This window comes from Pomacea canaliculata, linkage group LG4, assembly GCF_003073045.1.
Source record: "Pomacea canaliculata isolate SZHN2017 linkage group LG4, ASM307304v1, whole genome shotgun sequence".
Classification (NCBI taxonomy): Eukaryota; Metazoa; Mollusca; class Gastropoda; order Architaenioglossa; family Ampullariidae; genus Pomacea; species Pomacea canaliculata.
The window spans coordinates 1,226,126-1,236,828 of record NC_037593.1 but is presented as its reverse complement, the minus strand read 5'-3'; the positions used below and the strand labels follow the sequence as shown (position 1 = coordinate 1,236,828).

Sequence of the window (10,703 nt, the reverse complement as noted above, 5' to 3'; positions counted from 1 at the left end):
GTTTATGTATGCATGCCTGCAACAGAGCACAAGAAAGGAGCAGTTTTTAAATACTCTGGAAAGCATAAAAGCCTTGAAATGTTATGTCTACTGCATACTGAAGATAATTTGTTTTTCAGAAAAACTTGTTACATAACCATAGGACACAAAATGAGCAAAAATGATCTGTACACACACGCAAGCAGACTATCTTAAGATCTGTGAGATACAAGAGCCTACACATTCTAACACTTTTAAGCCAAGAAAACCACTTGTCTCATACAGAAAATATTAAAACTTTATTTAAAAATCCATTTCATCATCATAAAAAGTGCCCTGGTACAGAGCTTCCCCTCCATCAAGCAAGTTACCATATCCCCATCCTCAGCTGCAAACCAAAAACTCTCAAGGTGGGATGTTTGCTTTCATTTATGTCCATCTTTTATCACGAGCAGCTATGCCATAAGTGCAACATATAATAGGACTTAAAAGGTACAAAGCAGAAAAGTACAAAATAAAGTACAGCATAAAGCATTTCAAGCATGTGAAAGATAAAAAGAATATATTCTGAAGGAAAAGATGGAGGCAAGAAATATCTTCCTAACAAATAAACAGGACAAAAGAAACAGGCTCAGAACATGCAATTTTTACAAAGTGATAGAACAATACATCCTAGAGGCAAAACCTAAAGTGTTAATAAAGCATGACAGCCAGTTTGTTAGCATCAGTGCCAGATTTTTGGTTAATGGTTAAGTGTTAATAAAGCATGATAGCTAATTTTAAAAAATCATTACCAGATTAGTTGGTTAATAAGTGGCATGTACCATGCATGTGAGTGCTTTTTAGATGTCTATTAGCTTGATTAGAGTGATCTGATGGTGTGCTGAGTTGGCAACAAATTATGGGCATTACACTTCAATTTAAAAATTGTCAATTCATTATAGGTTTTTCAAAATGGTTAGCAAACCATAAGTTGAGGTAGTACTTGTGCTGAACTTTTTTGTAGGGGGTATTATAATCTGAACAGCAGAAATGTATATTTTATACACATATGATGTGATTTCTTGAAGAAAAATAATTTTTAAGGGAATGAAAATTCTTCATGCACATAAAAATAATGAAGAAAAAAAAAAGCTCACCACAGGTTAAAAAAGCATTCTACTGTCGTTTTATTTTTTTCACCTCCTTGTAAGCTGAGCTAAAGCAAGCATCACACAGGTTTAACAATGGTATAATAAAGTAGGGGGAATAAATGCTCATTAGAGTCAGGCGTTCTTTCATCGTTGCTGGCCCTGGGTACTTTGAATTGGTGAAATCAGAGGTCAGCATATGATAAAATATAGCTATAAGAGTTGTAACCACATGGCTTGAATAAATAATCACTGGAATACGAATCCATGTAGACTTTGCAGCACCTGTACATAAAAAAAAATCAACTGTGAAATCTTGATTGATATAAAGATAGAATAGCAAAAATAATATTAAACTATGAAAACATGTAGAATAAACAGACAGGAATGCTTTACTATTCCTTCATATGCTGCCACTGTACTCACTAGCTCTAGCAATCAGCATAATCAATTTGCAAACTTATATCAGTGCTTCTAGATATAATAGTGGTCCAAATTATTCAATAGCTATCTAAGGTGTATATAACCCAAGCCTTTTTCAATTTTTTTGTTTTTACAAATGTTCTTGTTAAGCATAGACATTCAACTTACAACAGATAACAGATACTCCAACACCTTTCTCTCCAAAAAAACTCAAATTTGTAGTTAAATAAACAATATTCTTAAAGCATGACTATAAAAATTATTTTGTAAGTTGCTTGCAAACAGCACAGAAAACATGTTGCAATTTATATTTGCACACCAATCAGACTAGCAATCTCTTTTGCATAGCTAACCCTATTTTCCACACATATTGCTGTTTGCTTTCATGAGGTTCATTTTAAGGTAAGCACTATGCATGCTTGTGTAACTAGTGTGTTAGTGCTGAAATATGAAGAACTCATTCTCCTTATACAGGTTCAACATAAAATAAAAGAGTTCATTTACTTTTCTTCTAGAAACTTTGCAGCTGTAAGTACCAAGATGACATCATATATTGTGGAAAATATCAACTGCTGTTTGGGGTAAATACCTTTGAGGTAGGCGTATGTTGCCACAAAGAAAAATGGAAACTGAAGTAGAACCTCACAAAGAAGAAAAGCAAAAAACCATGAAGGTGGATCAATCATCAGAGAGTCCTTGAATTCTCGGCAGTACCACTTCTTTGTATCAACAAGCTGCAAAGAAAGCATGTGTACAAATGTAGTCTAAAGCAAAAATGTGCACACTACTGCTGGGAGTGTTTTGTGTATGTATATACTTACTGTCCATTTGTATGCATCATTTGTCATAGCCCCCAGTTTCCTGATGTTATCGGTTATTATCATGATATTCTTGCAACATGTATGGTTCTGTTTTCTGCTATATTTTTAAAAAAAAACATTTTCAACCCTGGATTGTACAGTTTTCAATAGTTGGCTAAAAAGAGATAAGACAGTCATCTGGGCAAAGCACATTTTCTTAAAAAACATGAAATCATATATTTTATCATCCTTCTAGTGCAAATGCAAATCATATGACATGCATCATACAAAGTCAGTTTGGCATTCAGACTTTTTTTTTCTGCATTGTCACCACTGATTTTTGTAGAGTATCACTGTATGACATTAAGATTTTCTTTTAGTTCAGAAGGATGTTGTAATGATTCTTGGATCATGGGCTTCCTATCCAATGAGCTTGACTCTGTGCCATTTAGGATTAAAAACTGAGGTATTTTCCTTCTCAAGGAAAATGTGATGTCTTTCATGTTTAACACATGGTATTTAATCAATACATTCCATGTACCCACTCCGATTATCGTGCTTTGTAGTTTTCCCGAGATGCCAGACTTTTGTCACACTGTTTTATAAATCTTTTGTGATGAGGGCGCTGCTTTACCCCAATTTTTTCAGTCTTCATGTCTTTTGGTGTTGTTCAAATAATGAACAATGCCTTCCTCCAATCACATTCCCCCAAACAATGCCGCTAGTAATAATAATAATACGGGTTTTTTTTTATTATCATTATTATCGAAGAAATTTATCCAGTTTTGCTGTTACACAAATACAACAAATGTGCAGTGCGTTCTGGTTTTGTTTTTTTTTTAATTAGTGCTATATTCTTTAACTGCTCGCAACAATAACAGCACCGAACTGAAACGAAAACTTGGGCGTGCAAAGTCTGAGTTGGAGTGCATGCGAACCGAGTACACGAAAATGATGGCCTCCTAGAACTGGGTAAAAGCTTAATAGCACAAAATTTAAATAGACTAGAAAAAGACGTACAAGTTTGGGGTAATACTGTTCAGGAAATACCCCCTGAGAATCAAACAACAAGGCGATTGGAATATGCGTCAGAAAATACAGAAAGAAAACGACGTCCAAGAAACGCATTTTGGCCGTTCCTGCGTGCCAACGAATCTTAAATCCTCCGTGTAAGAATAGAACCATATAAAGTTTAAAGACGAGTGAGAATAATTGAAGGCGTCGAGTACAATTTTTTTTTTAATACAGCGTACTAAACTTTTAAGCATATATTTTTAAAAATTTTCTTCAAATGAATCGAGAGGCATGTTCTCTACTAGCAGAAACCATAGGCATTATCCTTGGAGAGTTTGCAGATGATCCCGACAATAAGACCCATAGGAATCAAGTCTACAAAGAGGCTGAGTACCTTGCAAAGAAATCGTGGATACGGTCGTCGGTCGTCGGACACATAGCGATTAAATACGGAGCTCTTGTGAATCGCCGAGCAGTAAGTAAAGGCGGTGGCAAATCTGCCAGAAAACGCAAAGTCGCTGAGCTTGACGAAAATGGGTTGGTATTTAAGTACTTGATGTTTACAATCTTCTGAAAAGGAGTAGTCAGAGCATTCAAGCCTTTTGGAATTTATTGTCTTTTAGATTATGTGCATTAAAAGCAGAATATAATGTCAACAATTGACGTACTAATGACATAAAGATTGTTCTGTTTTTCATCTGTAAATGGGTATTATCTATTTTTTATGCTGGTAGATTAGCATGTCTTTACAAATGAAATGTAACCGTTTTCATTGAATGATGATGTTTGGTATCTTACAGACAACCAGTTCAAAAATCACGTAAGAAAAAAAGTTCAGCGGAGAGACAGAAAAAACCAAGAGCGCAGCCAAAGCCAAAGTCTAAAGTGTGGAGGCGATCAAAAAATCCACGCAAGCTAAAGCAACTCAAGAAGAGAACAGGAGAGGTTGAAGAAGGTTATTTTGAGCTCGGAGATTTAGCACAAGAAGACCATGATTCTGATGATGCAGGCCTTACAGATGCACAGATTATGCAAAAGGAGCTCGAGAAAATACCATACTTCAGGGACCCATCTTTTAAGAGCTCATTTCACATGGAACGAAGTACATTTCAGGTTTGCTCATTTTTACTATGCTTATCATATTTTAAAAAATGTTCTTGTATAGACAAATTGCTGGAAGCATTTTCTGACAATTTACTGATAACAAGAGGAAGCCAATTCTCTGCTTGATACCTGTATTACTCAGGAACAGATATGGACAATACTGTTCAGACTATTCCTATCATGGACAGACAGACTATAGAACCAGCATAGAAAGGAAAAAGATAAGTTTATACTGGTTCTGCAGTCTGACTTTTATTTTTTTTTAAAACTTCCCAATGAATGACTGATGAAAACAGCTTGAAATTGCAGTGCAGATTAAAAATCTTTCTTGAACCCAATCTACTATGGTGTTTATTTTTTTTTGACATGGGAATATTTATCCTTTTCTTAGGAATATAAATATTTTAATTATCAGGGATCCCACTACTTTAAAATAATAGCAACAAAATGCAAGCTGTTGTTTTATGAATTTCTCTGATTTTCATTTATCTGTACCTGTTATTAAAAATTTTACATGTACTTGTATATTTATCTCAGAAAGTGAGGGAAAAGGTATTGTACAAAGTGCAATAAATGAAAGTATTCTCATTCTTTATGTCATACCACAAGTGAGATTCAAGTATCTTTAGGTGACTTCCACACTATAGGCCTTAGCTGTGCTTTTTTGTTGTTGTTTTTTTTTGGGGGGTGGGTGGGGTCAACTAAGCATTTTTTTTCTCTTTAGTGATTTTTGAGCTGACTGTTTAAGATAACAAACATTTATTCCATGAAAACAGTTACATTTCATTTGTTAATTTAACTGTCTTAATGTAATGGATTTTAAAGATTTATTAAGCTATCAAAGATTCTTTTGATCCAGGAGCTCTGTGAGGTGGTGGGTTTCAAAGTAGCAGGGAGGACAGTTAGCCCCTACTCCAAGCTGATGGGAGTGTTATGGTGGCTGGCAGGACGAGAAAGCATGAAGCAGTTGGTGAAGCGCTTTGACTGGAGCATAGGCACCTTTCATGGTGCAGTCCACCTGTTCAGTACAGCCATTGTGGAGCACTTAATGCCTCAGACAATTCATTGGCCATCCACAGAGGAGGAAGTTAAACGATGCCTTGCATCATTTGAAACAAATTATAATTTTCAAGGTATTGAACAAACTTAGCAGAGAATTTGTTTGTGTTGTTTTAAAACTTTATGGATTCCTCCACCCCACCTCTTCTCACGAGATTTTCATGCATTGTTAAATTATAGAAAAATAGTCATAAAGTATTACAATGCTATTTCTGCTTACTGTTCTCTTTTTACTTTCAGATGCATTTTATTCAGCATGATATATACAGCATCTGTGCCAAGATAAAGATTGGCTTGAAAGCATAGCATTGAAGAAACCTTTTATTACTTTTTTTGACTCAGAACTTTTCATCTTTATGATCGCAGGCATGTGCATTAATGGATGAATGGCTATAAAAAGTAGGGGAAGTGAATAGCCGAGTGGTTAGAGTGCTGGCATCCAAACCGCCCTACTTAATCCCTTAAAACTTGCCCCGAGAAAAGTGAGGTCTCTAACACCACACCCCCCAATGACCTGAAAAGGTTAAGGGATGACCTCTACCTATAAAAAGAAGGCAAGGAGTTTATGAAGTGTTTGCTATTGTCAAAACAAAATAAAATTTACTAGAAGTACACTATTTTTAGATAGAGGCTTACAGAACTTTACACTTTTGCTAATTTTTGCATGTCTTTGTCAAGGGGTCATGGGGTGTCTTGGAGCTTGTCGCTTGCCTTTGCGATTGCGCTCAGCTAAAAGGGGTGCACCCTACAGGGACCCTAATGGACGACCATCTATTCTTCTGCAAGCAGTCTGTGATGGTACACGTCGTTTTTTACATGTTAGTGCTGGATGGCCAGGTACAACTGCTGAACATGCTGCTTTTCATGAGAGTGACCTTCCAGGACTACTAGACAAACTTCCTGATTATGCTCAGGTTTGTACTTATCAGTTTTAGTATTATTGCTTTCTTATAAATGTAAAATCTTGCACAGAATTGCTTTTCTTGCACCAGATTTTTATTTTTATCTGAGCCATCTTCCACCAGCACCCAATTCCCTTGTGTCAGTCATATGTGTTAGAAACTTATTTCTGCTCTTTATTTGCCCTGCCTACTATCACATATTCTCAGACTAAATCCAGCTTGGAAAGAAACATGAATAATGTGATGTCATGTATTAAAGGTAATTAGCTGAACAGTATGCATTATGTCATAGACAGCTAGTGAGAGTGTCAAAACAATTTATAGTGGAAATTGCAGTTGAAGCAGTTCAAGAAAATATTTCAGTATTGCAGATAAGACAAATCATGTTGGTGCATTCTGTGTATTTTCTTCCCTTATCCATAAACAGGTTTTGGCAAGCCGGGACTATCCAGTCAGAAACCATGTTTGGATTCCATTTTCTCAGAGTGCACCCATGTCTGATGAAATGTTTTACTTCAACCGCCTGCATGCTGCTAGCATGGTGGCCTTAGATCGCACCACCACTTTGCTTAAAAACACATTTCAGCGCTTGGAATTATTGGAAATGCTGCCAGACAAAATTCCTTCTGTTGTCCTTGCTGCCTGTGCTCTTATGAACTTTATCCTAGAACGAGAAGAAGTGATTGGAGAAGAACGATTTCCAGTGCTTAGTGGCAGTGGTTTTGATGGCATTCCAGGAAGTGGTGCCAGTGCAGGATCTGCTAAAAAAAAGAAACTGGTTCTATAGTACTATGGCAAGTATGTGAAAAGTGTCACCTGTCTTTACTTGTCTATTGGTTGTTGGGTAAGGCTGCTGAAGGTTATAGGTAAATAAATCCAGGCAGCTGCAGACAGTACCAAATTTTGTACGTGACAAGCATGTTGCCATCAGTTACTGAATAGACCATCATTATTGTCTACAGTAGAGGTTAGTAAGCTGCTGTAGAAATATGTGCAGCCAAGCATAAAATAAAAACATGATTGGTGAGAAAACACTCCTGATAGTGGCACAACAGATGAGACATCTTCATGTACTAAAGTGCTACATCTGTCAGCATCACTGGCTTGTTGCCCTCCTGCAGTTATAAAGATAAAATTAGTGTTTTCTTCTTCATCCGTAATAAGCAGCACTTCCAGTGATCTCTTACAACAGTGAAGCTGGACAATGGTACATGTGAGCTGAGGCGAAGATAGTGGGAAGGCATGAGCAACAAGACATGATGTACTTTTGACATATGTACTTTTGGTTTTGTGACTTGAGGATTAATGTCGTGCAAAGTTTTACATTCTACTTATGCTGGCATGGATGTGTTCACCTGTGAGGTGGAAGATGTTCATTAGAGAGGTGGGGTGGTGGCAGCAGTGCACATCTGGCAGGGTATGTGGTAGTTTGGCTTTTCAGATTAGCGAGTGATAAATCCAAAAAGAGTGGAAATTAGGCTATTGAGACTAGTGACCTTGTTATTGACACTATAGCTATTGAAGCTAGTAGCTACAGTGAAATAAGGTTGTTAGGCTATTGAGACTCCTGACTGTTCAGTGTGGAAGGCTAAGGATATTGGGGTGATGACTGGTGTTTTACACAGTCAACAGCTAAGACTTCATCATGCCTAATAGCATTCATCATGATAATTGTGTGAAGACTTAAACCTGACAAAACTTTCAGAGGGCAGTTTATTTATTTTAAAATGCCTTCTTTTAAAGTATATTTTCTTTCTGCGTGGCATTTTGTATCTAATTGAGGAAGTTAAAAAAAAACTCAATGACAATTTAGAACTTAGAACAATCAAAAACAAATCAGACTGTATAAAATAGCACACAATAGGTGGCAGAATAGCAATTTATGTAAATTGTGACAGAAATGTAATACGTGAGAATGATAATATGGCATAGCATGAAAGAGACTGCTACAAAACAGTAAACAAGCTGAAGTGACAGAAAGGCAGTACTTGTGTATAAACAAAAATTTGACAGAATAGCAGCATTTGTGTATGAACAAAAATGTGACATAATTCTTAGTATTTGTTGGTGAAAAAAAATTGTGACTGAATGACAGTATGGAAAAAGAATATGATGGAATGGTAAAGCACTAGTAAAAAATGTCTAACTAATGAATTACTAAATGACCAATGAGAGAGTGGTAAAATGTCATTGAAAGAGTCTAAATAGTTTTAAATGTTTCTGGTGCCAGTTTTATTTTATTCTTGTACAAAGCTTTATTTTGCTAGAGCAACAGTACATGCTGACAACAGTCTTCCACTATATGCCTTTAGATGCACACGAACATGCCTTCAGTGCTCCATACACACCCTTTTATCTTTGAATTTTGAAGCAGTAGTGATCAGCATCATGCAGTAAACATTCCAAATGTAATGTGCTATACTGATAGAACTACATAAATATACCCACAAGACATGACATAAATCTGTATTTTAACAATTTCCTTCACTGCAGCCCAAACAAAGATTCCCAGATTTAAAGTTTAGTAAAGCCAAGTTACTGAAGCAACTTTATAGCACAAGTTTTAAATAAGGCATTAATTGTTTAAAAGTTGATTTAGATTTTTTCCTGTTAATGCTTCAAAAATTTTTTTGTTACATGTTTGTGATGTCTGCAGATAAGTGCCTGACAACAACTGCAACACATACATTGTGGCATCGAACAGCTCTGTAAAAGAAACCTTCACTGAGCAGCTCTCTTGTTACTTGCATGCACTAGTCTAATTGCTTAAGTTACGGCATTTTTATGGTTTTCAATGAATACATCTGCATGCATCTACATACACATGTAAAATCAAACATTAAAAATGCTTTATGAATGAAATATTCTACATTGCGTACAGTCATGACTGTGAAATAACTGTGACATCTATTTTACTGCCAACATTTTGATTTGTAATTTCACTAAGAAACATGAGTATGTATCTAAACAAAGAACTAAGTTAAGGGAATGTTTCTCTTTTTCATACCTGGGTATGATAATGAACTACAAACATTTAGGTAATCAAGATCAGGAGGGTAAAAACTTGAGGTTTTATGGCTGCTTTTTGCAAAACACTTCTTTTATTGTTTTAGTATGGCATGCTGGTGCATAGCCTGCATATAATGAAAACACACATCAAAAGCTGTGGAAGTTTATGAGAGAATTCCATATCACATTTGTTCAGTGTTAATTGATAATTTTATCCAGCAGTTATGTATAATTCAAATGGTCATGATTTTCTGCCTATCAAAGAAAGGAGAAAAAAATTCATTCCTGATTTAAAATATGGTTGAAAAAAATTACTCATTAAGAATTGCATTACATTTTGTATCAGCAGTCACTCTAAAATGCTGAATATTGCTGAAGGTACCCTTCAGATCCAACTGTTTAACAGTGGAAATGCTATCTAAAGCCAGCTTCAGAAGCAAAATATGTGAATTAGATATGTCACATTCAGAGAAAGAACAGTGTGCCTAAAATGAGATCTGAACCCAAGACAGCTAATCCTCACTCTATTGATGACAAACTGTTGTGCCAGTGGACCACCCACCAAGAGAGAGTAACAAATTTATTGCTGTGACCTCTTAAAGTCAGACTGCAAACAAATATTTTAAACTTATAACTGCTTTCTGTTACCTCTCACTAAACACCAACACCCTTTTATGCCTAGAAAGTTCCTTCAAAATTCTTTATGATACTGAACTCATTCCTCCTGTCCCAACCAGCAAATGAAAAAAAGAGTACATAATTTCTACTATCATTTTTTGTTAGGCCACCTGGTCAAACTTCCAAAGAAAGGAGACCTGTCCCAGTGCAACAACTGGCGGGGAATCATGCTGCTGTCCATCCCCAGCAAAGTCCTGACAAGGATAATACTAGAGAGACTGAAGAAGGCACTAGACATGAGAATGAGACCAGAACAAGCAGGGTTTCGCCAAGACAAATCATGCACTGACCATATTGCAACCCTTCGTATCATCATAGAACAGTCCATCGAATGGCAATCCTCCCTTTATATAACCTTTGTGGACTTTGAGAAGGCCTTCGACAGTGTAGACAGGGATGTCATCTGGAGACTGATGAACCACTATGGTATTCCACCTAAATTCATAAACATCGTCCAGGGATTGTATGAAGACTCATCCTGCCAAGTTATCCATAATGGCAGACTCACTAAACCTTTTGTAATGAAGACTGGTGTAAGACAGGGTTGCATACTATCACCGACAATCTTCCTGATGGTCATAGACTGGGTTATGCGTAAGACGACC

At 36.3% G+C, this 10,703-nt stretch overlaps 2 protein-coding genes across 2 annotated transcripts; one reads left to right on the top strand and one right to left on the bottom strand.

Moving 5' to 3' along the window:
- Positions 1-254: 254 nt before the first annotated feature.
- On the bottom strand, positions 255-3,522 carry LOC112562136 (sigma intracellular receptor 2-like). Its single transcript, XM_025235185.1, has 3 exons — positions 3,353-3,522; positions 2,122-2,266; positions 255-1,394 (listed from the first exon to the last, which is right to left on the bottom strand). Exons 1-3 carry the CDS (start codon positions 3,515-3,517, stop codon positions 1,138-1,140), a joined length of 567 nt encoding a protein of 188 aa, XP_025090970.1. The 5' UTR covers positions 3,518-3,522; the 3' UTR covers positions 255-1,137.
- A 67-nt stretch (positions 3,523-3,589) lies between these two features.
- LOC112562134 (protein ALP1-like) lies at positions 3,590-8,565 on the top strand. The gene is made up of 5 exons (XM_025235180.1): positions 3,590-3,883; positions 4,147-4,459; positions 5,310-5,583; positions 6,188-6,423; positions 6,839-8,565. The coding sequence occupies exons 1-5, from the start codon at positions 3,624-3,626 to the stop codon at positions 7,196-7,198; spliced, it is 1,443 nt and encodes a 480-aa protein (XP_025090965.1). The 5' UTR covers positions 3,590-3,623; the 3' UTR covers positions 7,199-8,565.
- The last annotated feature ends 2,138 nt before the right edge of the window (positions 8,566-10,703 follow it).

What these genes read in the sequence shown, in the direction of transcription:
- LOC112562136 (XM_025235185.1), bottom strand. Translation starts at nt 3,517, where the DNA reads ATGGTTCTATTCTTACACGGAGGATTTAAGATTCGTTGGCACGCAGGA. An exon ending in AACAGTATTACCCCAAACTT is followed by an intron (nt 2,267 to 3,352) that starts GTACGTCTTTTT and finishes CTTTCTTTGCAG; the next exon opens with CTTGTTGATACAAAGAAGTG. An exon ending in AACATACGCCTACCTCAAAG is followed by an intron (nt 1,395 to 2,121) that starts GTATTTACCCCA and finishes TTTTATGTACAG; the next exon opens with GTGCTGCAAAGTCTACATGG.
- LOC112562134 (XM_025235180.1), top strand. Translation starts at nt 3,624, where the DNA reads ATGAATCGAGAGGCATGTTCTCTACTAGCAGAAACCATAGGCATTATC. An exon ending in TGGAACGAAGTACATTTCAG is followed by an intron (nt 4,460 to 5,309) that starts GTTTGCTCATTT and finishes CTTTTGATCCAG; the next exon opens with GAGCTCTGTGAGGTGGTGGG. An exon ending in AACAAATTATAATTTTCAAG is followed by an intron (nt 5,584 to 6,187) that starts GTATTGAACAAA and finishes GTCTTTGTCAAG; the next exon opens with GGGTCATGGGGTGTCTTGGA.